The following is a 13,412-nucleotide window of genomic DNA, read 5'->3' as shown; positions in this document are numbered from 1 at the left end:
GCTTTCTCTTCTGCTGTGCCAGCGTACACCAGAGAGAAGGGCAGAGAAAAGGAAAAAGACGACAGAAATAAGGTTCTTTCAGGCTGTGATTAGTGCCTCAAAGGTAAGAAACCAGGTAATGTTTTGTGAATTACCTGGTTGGGGGTGGAGGTTGGGTATGGGGAGCTCACTGGGCCTGGATATGAAAGCGGGGTCTGTGAGGGGGGGTGCATAATGGCATCTACACAGGAGAAGCACAAGCAGGAAGCCAAGCAGGAAGATCGGGGAAAGCACCAGGTAGAAGGAACAGTGGTAGCCCAGGCCCAAGGGGGAATACGCTAGATGAGGTTAAGATCCAGGGCCAAGAGCAGAGTGGCAGGGACGCCTAGGGGTGAGCTGAGGCTGGGGGTGCAGACAGGGCCTCAGCTCTTGGTATCTCAGCCTCTCCCCAGTCTCTTCATTTTCCTCCAAGCACCATGGGGTGGTGGTGGAGGGGATGACCTGATGCACTTTGGGAAGCTCTCTGGATTGGTGAGCAGACAGGGCTGCGCATTCGGGGCTGTGCAGAGACTGAGATGAGACACACAGTGCCTCTGACCCGGGTGGGAGCAATGGGGAATGGACAAAACTGGGGAGACACCCTGGCTGCTATGGCTCAGTGGACTGAGCGCCAGCCTGTGAACCTAAAGGCTGCCAGTTTGATGCCCAATCAGGGCACACGCCTGGGTTGCAAGCCAGGTCCCCAGCAGGGGGCCTGTGAGAGGCAACGGATTGATGTTCCTCTCATACATCAATGTTTCTCTCCCTTTCTCCTCCTCCTTCCCCTCTCTCTAAAAATAAATAAAATCTTAAAAAAAATTCATGTTTCATTTTTTAAAAACTGGGGAGAGATTTGGGGCTTCAACAGGCAAGATTCATGGAAAGATCCATTGTGGAGGACGAGGACAAGAGAGAAGTCCAGGATGGGGGGGTAGGAATCACCTTCCCTGTAGCAGGAGGGACTAGAGAGCCAGGCCCCTCTGGGAGTGGGATGGAGCCCCCAGAAGAGATCAGAGAAGGCAGCAAAGGAATGGTGTTTGAGCCCATGGGCCTGGAGTAGATCAGCCTGGAGAGAACAGGCTAGAGAGGAAGGCGGGCACCTGTTGGCCACCAACGCCAAAACACGGGTGAGGAGGACAAACCAATGAAGGAGACTGAGGGGCCGCCCCAGAGAGGGGGGAAAGCCGGGAGGCACCGTGTCTGTGAGGGGAAGCATGTGCTCCGGGGAGCTGTTAGCCATGAGGCAGCGAGATAGGACTGCGTGGGCCACTGCTCAAGACCAGTGAGCCCTGGGTGGGAGGCTGCGCCCTGGGTTAGACCCAGCTGCATGGACCTGACGTCAGTCTGGCTGGGCTCTGGCTCAGCTTCTAAAGTGAGGGATGTCCTTCCTTATTCATTACAAAGTGGACAGACCTGGCAGACACCACGGTAACCAAGCGATCCAGGTTAACATTGCTGGCATGAAGTGGCCATCACGTGCCTCCGGAAAGGGGGCCAAGGAACACCTGTAGGGTGTTTCTGCCGGGCCACAGCCTGGATCTAATAAGGGGACAACATGAGGCAAACCCAAACTAAGGGACATTCCACAAAACTACTGGCCTGTGCTCTTTCTTTTTTTTAAAGATTTTATTTTACATTTAGGGAGAGGGGAAGGGAAGGAGAGAGGGAGAGAAATATCAGTGTACGACAGATAACATAGATCTGTTACCCCTCGCACACCCCCCACTGGAGACCTGGCCCGCAACCCAGGTTATGTGCCCCGACTGGGAATCGAACTGGTGACCTTTTGGTTCTCAGGTCGGCGCTCCATCTACTGAGCCACACCAGCCAGGGCTGGCCTGTACTCTTTAAACATGTCAAAGTTCACAAGAGACAAATACTAAAGAACTAGGTTCAAAGAGACTAAAGAGACCGAACATGGAAATGCAGGTGAGATACTGGACTGGGCCTTGGACTTCTGTTCAACAAAGGCCATTGGGGAGACAGCTGACAAATTTTAAGTAGGTCTGTGTCAATGTTAAGTTCCTGAAAGCTGTGCTGTGGTTATCTTAGAGAACGTCCTCATTCTTAGAAAAAGTACGTTGTGTTTAGAGGCTTAGGGGCAGCATGCCTGCAGTTCACACTCAAGCGGGTCAGGGAGAAAGAGACAGTGAAACAGACGTGGTAGATATCAGTATTGGGGGTTTGGCTAAGGGGTGTAAGAGAATTTTTTGTACCACTTTTACAACTTTTCTGTAAGTCTGAAATTATTTCAAAAGAAGTGAAAAAGGCCATATTCCTAGCAGACACTGACGGAGGCGACGACCGTGGGAGCAGTGCTTGCTCACCACAGGCGCCAGAGTATTTGCTCAGTGCTCAAGGCTGGAAACATTGACTTTGACCCCTTCCTTACCTACCGCCCAGTGAATGGCAGGTGTTCCCCTGTTAGCCCCCCACAGCTTGGCCAGCCGCTGGCCCAAGCCTCTGAGCTCTGCTCCGGATAAACTGCCCACCTGCCCACCGGGAGGGAAAGCCTTTCCCAGCCGAGCAGCTGGGAGCGGGCAGGCCCTGGCAGTCGATGGCACCCACACCGAAGAGCAAATCTCACCTTCATCCTGGCTCCCAAACGCCTGCTCTGCACAGGGCTGCAGGCAGGGTCTGTGGGGACAGGGCAGAGAAGAGCAATCCCAACTACTTCATCGGGCGAAGACAAGAAAAGGCAAAGGGGTCCTCAGGACAACACAGCAACAGAACCAGCCGTAAACACAAGTGGCTAATACACCGTTAACAGGTTCGCTTCATCAGAAATCAACACAGTCCAGAGAGAACAGCGAGGTGCCGCTTCTGCCTCTTCAATTAGCACGAGTGCTAGAAACAATCAAGTTCCGTGCAGGGAAGCCCTGTCGGAGACAGACCCAGAAGGTGCTGCCTGGATATCAGCTCTCTGGAAAGCCTTTGCAAAACCTACCAAGTGCCTATAAGATATTTATACCCCTGGGACAGGTCATTAACATTCTGGAAATCCAACCCAAGGAAATATGCTAAAATGGGACCTCATGTCCCCTGCTGAGGGAAGAAAGCTGGCCTGGACTTGTGACCTGAGCATTCTAGGCCCTGGAGTGCAGCATGAGAGGAGGGGAAAGGTCAGGGCCCTTGGGCTGAGGTCAGGCAGCAGGGAAAGTGGGGCAGAGGGCAGCCCAGCCTGAGGTTAGAGCCAGCAGGCCTGGGGCTGCCCCCCCTCCCGGGGCTGCTCCCCCCCGCCCCCCCCCCCACTCTGCCTTCTCCCCTGTGAGATCTGGGTGTCTGAGGCCTCGGCTCCTCTGTAAAATCAGGCACTGCTACCGCCAACCTCGGCAGGTCGTCCTAGTGGTCACTGAGCCGCAAGCCCTGAGCTGCTCTCACTCTCCTTCCACCAGCTCTTCCTCCCAGATGAACACAGGGGCAAGAGGGAACCCCTGACCTCCGCACCCCCACACTCAGACTCATGGCCCACAGCACCGTTCTTACCACCCCCTACCCCGGAGTAGGGGACTGGGTGGGCCTCCTGGGACCCGCACACGCGGCTACTGTGCATGCGGATAACAGACCACACCCACTGGAGACCCACACCTGACTCGGGCACTGGGGAGCGAGGGGTTGTGCCCTCCCCAGATCACTCACCCCTCACCAGCCAGAAGCCCAGAACTGTTTCCGCCAAGGGAGGTTGCAGGCAGCTGGCTGTTCCGCCTGATGTCACTGGCCCCAGAATACAAAGTTCTCGGGCACCAGATCGCTGGAGGCGTGGGCAGCGGCCAAGGCTGAAATCAGGGGAAGGGGGTGCAGCAGTGGAGCAACTTCCGGCCTCCTCCCACTCTGGGGCCCAGAAGGACAGGCGAGGAGGTTGGGTCACACAGGCAGCAGGTGGTCCCAGGCAGGACAGCAGGGAAAGGAAAGGGACAGTAGACTTTGTGCTGCCACTGAGGTTAAAGGTGCAGGAACACCAGCCAGCAGGCAGAGTGGCGTCTGAAGAGGCGAGGTGCTCTTGTGGATGACAGTGGGCATAAATCACACTGCCCCTCGGAGCCTAGATGGTCCTGCGACTCAGTTCACGGCTCAGTCGCACGCAACAGGCCCCCACCACACCCCCATGGCAGGCTTGGGACCCGAGGACACAAAAAATGAATAAAAACACAGCCTCGTTCCAGAGCATCTCCACCCTCCGCAGGACTCGGTTAACCCAGCGCCTGGTCTTTCCCTCGTCAAACCCCACTTCCCTCCCAGGCCTGAAACCAGAGGGGCCGGCCGCCTGGTGCTTCCTCAGGCCTCTCGGCTGCAAGAAGGCCAGCAGGACAGGTGTGGGCCACGTGTGTGACTTTGGGGTGGGCCAAAGGGAGGAGACTCCCATTGCTCCCCAACTGTTGTCCTGCCCCCCTGCACAGCAATTGGGGTGTCAGAGGCAGCAATCCATTTGGTTGAAGGCACCAGGTGAGACCCGCCAGAGAAGCAGAGTGCCTGAGGTGAGATCCAAGGCCTCAGGGCATCAATTCCCTGCCGGGATCCAGCCCGGGCACCCTGGAGTGACCTGAGTGCCAGTCTCTCCTCAGGGACACTTCCCCAGAAACAGCCTCCAGAGGGTGGCCTTCCCTCAGGCACCACTCCGGTGGCAGCCCTGTGCCCCTCACAGGGGGCTGATAGCAGGCAGTGGTGCTGTTGGGCACAAGAGGGAGGTGTGGGCAGGGGGCGAGGCTCCTGCCAAGGGCCACACTGTGCCCTGCTTTTCGGTTTTTGATTGGTGGATGATAACCAGGAAGTCCTCACGGTCACTGACAGTTTGGCTAAGAATCCTCCTTACAGTCTCTGATGGCCTTGTTCAACCACACCGGGCACCTAGGAAAACCCTTGTTCTGTCGCATCAGCTGGCCCCTCTGGGGGAGCTGCAGCCCTTGGGCAGGGGCTCTATACCCTCGCCGTGGCTGCGTCTCCCCACAGGAAAGGCTGCCAGGCGCAGCAGGCCTCTGATGACCGACCTGGGGACACCACGGTGCCATGCTTGGTGATGGTGAGGACCATGAGCAAAAATCTCCCACTCTGACCTCAGAGACAGGGGAAGTGATGACTCAGAGGGAAGCGACCAGCATCCCCCAAAGATTCTTGCCTGGTGTCCTCTCCGTCAGGGAGCTGACAGTCCCTGAGAGGCCTCTTGGCTATTTACTGCAAATGCCAGCCGACAGCCAGACCCCCTTCCTTGGCCTCAGACTGTATGTGAGAGACAGGAAACAGGGCGGCCTGGCTCACTGGGACGCATCGGTGACGCCCTGCTGGAAGGATGAGGCAGGTGAAGCCACAAGAGTGTAGGACACCCGTTCCCCACCTCTCAGCGTGACCCCACAGTGTCTACTCGTCTCTAAACTTTTCTCCCCCGACACTGGGTCAAAGAGCTCAGTGGTCTCTCCCTCCAGAAGGCAGTGACAACAGCCTCACCACGAAAGGGCGACACCACCCTGCGGAGCGAGGCAGGTGAAAGGGCTTGTCGCTGTCTGCCTGCCTCTGGCGACCTGCCTGTGTCACTTCTACGTCGAACAGTCCCCCCACACTCTGCCTACGTGACGGGCTGGTACCAGCAAGTGACGCGCTTCCCCAGGCACTGGGCTCCACGTAGATGTGCTGCAGGTACCAGCTCAGGGAGCCCTCAGACCCCCTGTCACTCCCTGGGCAGACAGTGGGCCAGCTGCAGTAGGATTACGTATCACCCAAGGTCACCCAGCAGGGCCAGAGTTTGGAGCCCAACGCCTGTCTGCGGAGCAGTTGCTCTGCGCGGCAGGACACGGAGTCATCACCCAGCTAGAGGAGAAGATGGCTTCCCTCAGAAGCAGTGTGACAGGCACTTGGAAACCAAAGACTCCACTCCTGATAAAACTACGTCACTGACCTGAACTCCAGCAGGGCCACCCCCACCCTCTGACTGTCCCCGCAGAGAGCGGGCTGACAGGGCCAGCAGGTGTGTGGCCCTGATACAGTTTCAATTTGTCCAGTAAGTCATCCTAACGGCACTAGAAATCCCGCCACTTCAGACCTGAACTGCCTCCCAGGCGGCCTCTGATAGCCGCTGTCCAGCCATCGCCGTCTAAGTCTGGGTCCAGACGGTACAGCCACTGTGTTCAGGGTGGACACACTCCCGGCCAGGCAGCCTCACGGGGTCAGGGTAGGGCAGCCACCTGAGCGGCCCAGGGATGTTCCTCCAAGGGTTTGTATCGCTCCTACCCTAAACATCCCTGTTCTTCACACAGCATCTCCACCAGCCTCAGAAGGCAGCTGCGGGCAGGCGCACAGAGGAGGGAAAGGCGAGGCTCAGCTTTGGCGGAGGCAGGCCCACGGGTCAGTTTTGGAGTCCGCAGTCTGGGCGGAGTCCCACGGCACACACACCTCAGAGGTGTGTTGGAGAGCAGCCAGAGGGTGTGAGAAGGGAGAACAGGTCAGAAACAGGCTCCAGGAACCTCCAGATTAAGCAATAAGGCTCCTCTACGTCTACTTCCTACTACCCCCAGCAGCACCAGCACCCCACCAGGCTCTGTCCCCGCCCACAGTGGCCTCAGCAGCAGCCAGCAAAAGCAGGTCAGAACCAGAAAGAAAGGCTTCCTGGCAGAGACTTCACATGGCAGAAGTGAGCCTCTGATGGACGGGGCTGCTCTCTCTCCCTCTAGAGTCCCTTCCTCCCAGGCAGCTTTGTGCTGTCCTAACCATGTCCAACAGGGCCCCCCAGGGCGGGCAGCCAACGCGGACGGATGAAAGGGAAAGACCGCCTGACCGTCGGGGCTGCAACCGTATAGATACCAGAGTACCCAGAGAGGAAAAGACTAAGGCTGAGACTCATAGGTGGGGGACCTGAAGCGGGGGCACAGAGACAGTGAAGGTGGCGGAGGAAGGAGGAAGAAAGGAGAATGAGAATGCCAAAGACAGGAAACGACGCGGAGTAGGAACAGCACGTGGGCCTGGCACAGCACGGCCCAGCGGTTCCTGCCCTGAGAGGACCGCAGTGGTTCAGTACCGCACCAGCGTGGCTCCACATCACCCCGGCAACCCTGGATTTAAGGCAGCAGGGAGAGAGGAGAGGGTGGAACGGTGACAACTGGGACAATTAGCACTGTGTGGGTCTGGGGATTTGTGGACTGGGGGGATAGGAGGCTGTGAGAAAGGGGGTGAGTTAGGGGTATCAGAGCCTGCAGGGGAATGACAGGGAAGTACAGGGACAAGTAGAGGGCTGGCTGGCATGTCAGTGGCTGCCGGGTCCCAGCCTCTTAGAGGGCAGGAAGACTTTCAGGGCAAACACTGCCCCCTGGTGCAAAAGGAGAGCTACTGCCAACCCGCACACACCTGCCCCCACCTGACACATGGTGGGAAGGCCACATGACCTAGTTTCTCCACATCCTTTCACAGTCACTCAGGGAGGCCTTCCTGGACAGCCCTGCTGCCCAACTGGCTTGGTGTCCTCCCTGGGGCAGCCATTTCAGTGCTGCCATTGTCCTTGCTCCACCCCACAGTCCCCCTGCTTAGGAGGGCTCTCCTTGAGGTCATGTCTGTGTCCTTGGGAAACAGCACTTGCTGTTGAATAACCCATCACATCAGGACACTGGGAGGACCTTGGGGACAGGACCCTCCATCTATTTTGTCCCCCCCCCCGCCCCGTGTCTCCCTAGCACTCTGCACATTGCCTGACACTGAATTAAATGTCTGGGGAATGAACGAATACATAAATGAGCGGATGGATGAATGGACAGATGGACAGATTCTCCAGGTCCCACAATGAGTTTACAGAGCAGTGTGAGTCCAGGAGTACGACAGAGCTCTGAGACAAAGATTAATAAGGCGTGGCCCTGCTAGGAACAGCGCACACGAGTGAGGACACACAAGTGTCCCTCACACATAGACCAGGGCCCAGAGTGTTGACACAGAAAGGCAAATGGGCAAGTTCAGCAGAAAGGACTGTGAAGAGTCTAAGCCTGGGAACCAGGAAGGCCTGTTAGGGCTGAGCGACAGGCACTAAAGACTCCCCTTCAGCCATGGCTGGACAATGCTGTGCAGGAAGCCGGACACCAGTGCAGGTGGTCCAGAAAGCTCCCTGGCCCCTTCGCGGTCCACAACCCCAGCTGGAGGGTCACGTAGGACCCCCACTTGCTTACTCAGTTCACCACTGTTCCAAGGTGGCAGGAAAGTAGATGCCAGCGCATGGACTGAATTGTGTTCCCCAAAGAGACATGTGGGAGTCCCACCCCCAGGACCTCAGAGTGTGACCTCAGTTGGAAATAGGGTCTTTCTAGAGGTAATCAGTGAAAACGAGGTCACTAGGCTGGGCCCTCATCCAGTATGCTTGGTGTCCTCAGAAACAGGGGACATTTGGACACAGAGGGGAGGCAATGTGAAGACAAGAAGAAGGAGGCCATGTGGCAGGGAGATGCATCGACAAGTCAAGGAATGCCAAGGATCGCTGGAAAACACCAGAACTAGAAGAGAGAGAGAAGGGTCCTCCCCTAGAGCTGTCAGAAGGCACATGGCCCTGCCAGCACCTTGACTTTGGACTTCTGGCCTTCAGACTGTGAGACAATAAATCTCCGTGCCGTCAGCCATCCTGTTTTGGTACTTTGCTATGTCAGCCTCAGGAAACGAATAGACTTCCCCACCAGAACTCCAGAGACCCTCAAATCAGGCGCTGGGGAGCGCAGGCCTAAAAACGTCCCCTTCTCTCATCTGCTCATCCTCATACAGGGCCCAGCAGGGGCCTCCAGAGCAGGGGGGAGCTATACAGGATGGTGACCAGCACCCCCTCCAGGCTAGGGAAGGCTAGGTGGTTGGCAGCAAACACGGCACGTGCCAGTGCCAGCAGGTAGATGCACAGAGAGCTCAGCAGGAAGACTTTATGGAGAAAGGCCGAGGCTGAGGGAGGGAGGCCGCCCTGATGTGGTGACAAAGGAGCAGACAGCCTGGAGAAGTCCACTGAGGCCGGAGGCCAGGGCAGACACCTAGCCTTCAGGGAGGGAGCTTGCATGCACAGCAAGGGGCACGGACTGTACCCGAAGTATCAGCGGACGGGACAAAGAAACAGGGCAGGGGGAAGAGATTTGTAGTCTACAGCGACCACTGGCCATTCTGAGGAAGCTGGATTTGAGAAGGAAGGACCAGAGAGAGAGGAGAAACAAGAAAGATGTTCTAATGTAAGCAAGAGATAATGAGAACCAAGTGAAGAAACACGCCAGAGGTAATATGCCAGCACCTGTTAGGTGACAGGTAAAGAGGCCACAGGTAAGGATGACTCGGCTCCTGTTTTAAAAGAAGGGGTGAGCGCCAAGTTAAAGAACACAGAAGTGGATGTAGAGGAGAGACCAGTGAGCTCAGCTTTGACCCTGACAAGCTTGCGTTAACTTCGAGCCACCCACCTGGGAAGGGCAGCGGGCAGTGGTCAGCGGGCTGCAGGAGTGTGAGTCTGACGTGGAGGGAGAGCTCAGAGCAGGGGAGGGAGACTAGGGAGTTGCCTCCAGCCTGCGCAGGAGAGAAGGGCAGGAGGGGAGGATAGGACAGCGAAAACACCCACCAACTTGGGTGAGCGGAGGGACACCCAGGGACCTGCCGGGGCAGTGGGAATGCAGCTGTGGCAGCCAAGGGTTCTGAGCAACGATCAGTGTCTAGCGCAGCAGAGCTCTGATGGGGAAGGAAAAAGCAGCCGCCGATTCACAGCAGAGGGCTCGTGGTGGCTTCAGTGGGGGGTCCAAGGGGGCAGAAATGACCTCTGAGGACAGGAGTAAGAGGTGAGGAAGCAGCTACTGCAAAGTCCCCGAAATTTGGACAAGGACTTTCAGATATTTAGGGAAGAAGAGAAGGGCAGATGAGCTAGAGGATACTGGGATCAAGAGACTCTTTTTTTTTTTTTTAATTAAATGACTGAAAAATACAGACAATACATCTGGCAGTATAAGACCCAGAACCCAGAGTAAGCTGACGTCATTTCAGTGAGTTGACATATTTGCTTCACATTTCATGGTAAGAACTAGATCTGGTGAAATGCAGTGGATCAAACACAGGGTTCATTCCCATCCCTTCCCCCACCCCCAACATCCCTCTAAAACATCAGTAAGAGGAGTTTTTTGTTTGTTTGTTTGTTTTAAAGAGCAAAAACCCAGGCACCCAGCATGAGACTCTGAAGAGCACAAGCCCCCACGGACAAAGAATGGGAAAGCCGACGGCAACAGATGAGAGATCAATAAATCGGACGATGGACGGTGGGCGGACCACGTCAGCCACGAGGGACTGAGAACTGCAGGCGTATTCCAGCTACAGGCTCCTGGGAAGTGCGGAACCTGGCAGGTCAGGTGCCTCAGGAGGCGGGGCTGCAAACAGAAGGCTGATGACAATCTGAGGGAAGTCCCAGACCCATCCCCGATCCACGCAGCCAGGGGACCCTCCCACCCCAGCAGAACAAAAACAGCAAACACCCACAACCCCTGCGCACTCCTCTGTAGTTGCCCACAGGACCCTCCCAACAACCCCTCAACAAGTGTGCCTGTGCTCCAGGCCCAGGCCTGCGGAGACTGAGACCCAAGCAGGACAGAAGGAGTCACGTGCCCAAGGGCACGTTGCTAGGGGGTGTCAGAGCCAGTGCACCAGGCACTGGTACCTCACAGAAGAGGCCGGGTCCCCAGAGAGGCTGCACCCGGCCATGTGGCCCAGGCCAGGCGGAGGAACAGACAAAACACAGAGAGCTGTGGAAGGTCTACAAATGGATGGCGAGCAGGCAGACCCCCAGCTTCCACAGAAGGGGCCCCCAGGCGGAGCCCCAGGCAGCACACTGAGGACTCATCTTGAGGAAGCACCAGCCCAAGACTGAGTTCCCGTGGCTCCTGACATTCAGTGGGTGCTGGAGGAAAGGGGCACCTGCGGTCTCACAGATGAACAGACAGCCCCAATCACCAGCTATTTGAGGAAATCACCAAAAAGTTCACCGAAACTAATTAGGAATTAAAACAAGGGAACTCTTGAGGAGGAAAGTAGTGTAGAGAGCAGATACTTAGAAAAAGCTAGAATTAATCTCCCCAGAGAAGAGAAACTATTGCATTGAGAGGCGGCAGCTATTTTAAAAAGGCAACAAGAAAGAGCTCTAGGAAATTAAAAATAGAGTTGAAGACATTTTAAACATAATAAATAGAAGAATTAGAAGACAGTCGAGGACATCAGACAGCACAGCAAAAGGACTGACGCACAGCAAACAGGAGGAAAGGTGCAGACGCGAGGCTGAGTGCAGGGAGCCCGGCGTCCAGCCTCCGGGAGTCCCCGCCGAGGGCAGGCAGGGGAGAATTATCCAGAACGTTTCCTGGAGCTGAAGAGCATGCCCTTCAGGTTGAGTGGGCTCTCTGAGGTGCCAGCACGATGCCCCAAGTCCCGCCTGGAAATGGGACCCAGGGGAACCCGCAGGCTTCCCATATTCGTTTCCTGGGGCTGCTGTAACAAATCACCACAGACCTGGAGGCTTAAAACAACAGAAATGTGCCCTGTTTTAGTGCTGGAGGGAGGAGTTCAGCGTGCTTCACTGGGCTGAAATCAGGGTGCTGGTAGGGCCCTGCTCCCTCCAGAGGCTCCAGGGGAGTGTCCTTCCTCACCCCCTCCAGCTCCTGGTGGCTGCGTCACTGCAGTCCGTCCCGCACGGCCTTCTCTGCAGTGTGTGTGGAATCTGCGGCCTCTCTCCCCTGAGGCCATGGGGGCGGCACCTAGAGCTCCCTGGATCCTCCAGGGTCCTCTCCCCGTGTCAAGGTCCTTAACTTCTCACGTCTGCAAAGGCCTGATTTCCTCATAAGGTGACATTCATAGGCCCCAAGGACGAGGACCTGAAGATCTTTGGGGGCCATCACTTGGGCTACTACATGTGCGAAGAGAACGAGGCAGTCACATCACAATCTTCAACAGTGACGCTGAGCCAGAAGCTCCTTCTAAGGAGCTTCTCCAACCTAGAGTCCCCACCCAGTTAGACTATTGATCAAGTGTAGGGGCAAAAGAAAGATATTTCAGAGGGGCCTGGCCCACGTGCCCATTTGCCCAGGAGGCCCCCGGGGGATGGACATGAACACACAAGGGTGCAGGGACCCGGGGGGCCGGCACAGGAAGAAGCAAGGGGAAGGGTCCACAGCGTGATGGTGAGGGAGGCCCCTGCGCGCTGCCTGTCCAGCGGCCTGAAGGACTGAGACACAACAGCAGAAGCCAGAAAGCTCCCAGGGGTGGGGGCTTCCCCAGGGGAAGATGGGGAGGCTTAAACAAACAAGAAAGGCTGGAATACCTGCAGCCTCTGAAACAACAGGAAGGCCGTGGCAGTTTACAAAGTGCCTGGTGATAAAGGGATGAGGCAAATAGTAACTCCCGGAAACTGAGAAGTTGTACTAGAAAATGTTATTGTGTGTCCACTCGGTATTGTCAAGTGTGGACATTAACTTGACTTCAATAATATAAAAACCAAAAATGTGCTTCCACGCAAATGGTCACCTAGCCATGCTGAGGGGACCAGGGGCCACGGGCACACATCTAGGGGTTGGCTGGGGGGCAGGTAAAGGGAGCTAAACCTTCCACAGGAGGAGGTCCACAAACTCAGACGCTATCTGGACACAGGAGGGGAGGCCGCTGGGAGTTAGAGGGGCCGTTTCACTGGAGACAGCCGGGGAGGCTGCGTTGGACTGGGACGGAGGAGGCTTTTGTAAGCCTCGAGGCAGTTTGACTTTCCGAAGTGTCCACACGGACTACTTGGATAAAGTACCGGTTAGCGTTAACAAGAGGAAAAGCCCGCCCCACAGACAGCTGTTTCCCACTCTCCCCTAGTCCCCACGGGCTGCAGACCCCAGGGCCGCCGGTGTGCTTCCCCTGTTGACTTCACACAGGTTAGACACATGGGCACCCAGAACCACATGCTTGTTCTTAATCTTCCCATAAATAATTTATTGTGATTTTTAACTTGCTTTTTTCACCCAATATCATATGTGGAATCTATTCACATTGATGCAAGTAGATCCACCTCGTTGGCTTTAATGGCTGTGTAATAATATTAAGTATACAGTTGCTCCATGCCCAAAGGCAAGACCTACCAGCTATTTCTCAATTTTTAACCAGTAAGAACTACAATGTACAGATTAGCAAATGGTCACTGCTGAAATTGGGCGGCAGGTACATTCGCCATCCTATGCACTCCATTCTCATGTATGTTTGAAAACAGTCATGCTAAAAAGTCAATTAAAATGTTAAAAATGAATAACCGTGGTCCCATATATAAAATACACAAGAGCGCCTCTAAGGTCTATACCTAGAACTGGAACGGCTACATCAGGTGGCAGACACGCTTTACGCGTTAATGCTGCCGTACAGCTGCCAAGGCCTCACAGTTTCTGCAGCCCCTTGGAAGGGTAACTGATCTG

General features: G+C 55.8%; 1 protein-coding gene across 8 annotated transcripts in view; it reads right to left on the bottom strand.

The window, feature by feature from the left end:
* PC (pyruvate carboxylase) overlaps positions 1–13,412 on the bottom strand; it is a 93,078-nt gene that overhangs the window by 24,647 nt on the left and 55,019 nt on the right. Inside the window, exons 1-2 of one of the 8 annotated variants that reach the window (XM_053924393.2) lie at positions 3,658–3,771; positions 2,606–2,897 (exon numbers count right to left, since the gene is read on the bottom strand). The exons of 5 other annotated variants lie outside the window; for them this stretch is intronic. In XM_053924393.2, coding sequence (XP_053780368.1) covers positions 2,606–2,611 — 6 coding nt within the window. In that variant the 5' untranslated portion in view covers positions 2,612–2,897; positions 3,658–3,771. Of the gene's footprint in view, positions 1–2,605; positions 2,947–3,657; positions 3,774–13,412 lie in introns of those variants that run through there. 2 more of the 8 variants (XM_045183227.2, XM_045183226.3) reach the window with 2 other exon arrangements.

This window comes from Desmodus rotundus, chromosome 5, assembly GCF_022682495.2.
Source record: "Desmodus rotundus isolate HL8 chromosome 5, HLdesRot8A.1, whole genome shotgun sequence".
Classification (NCBI taxonomy): Eukaryota; Metazoa; Chordata; class Mammalia; order Chiroptera; family Phyllostomidae; genus Desmodus; species Desmodus rotundus.
Note: the sequence above shows the minus strand (reverse complement) of the source record. Positions and strands in the feature narration are given on the sequence as shown.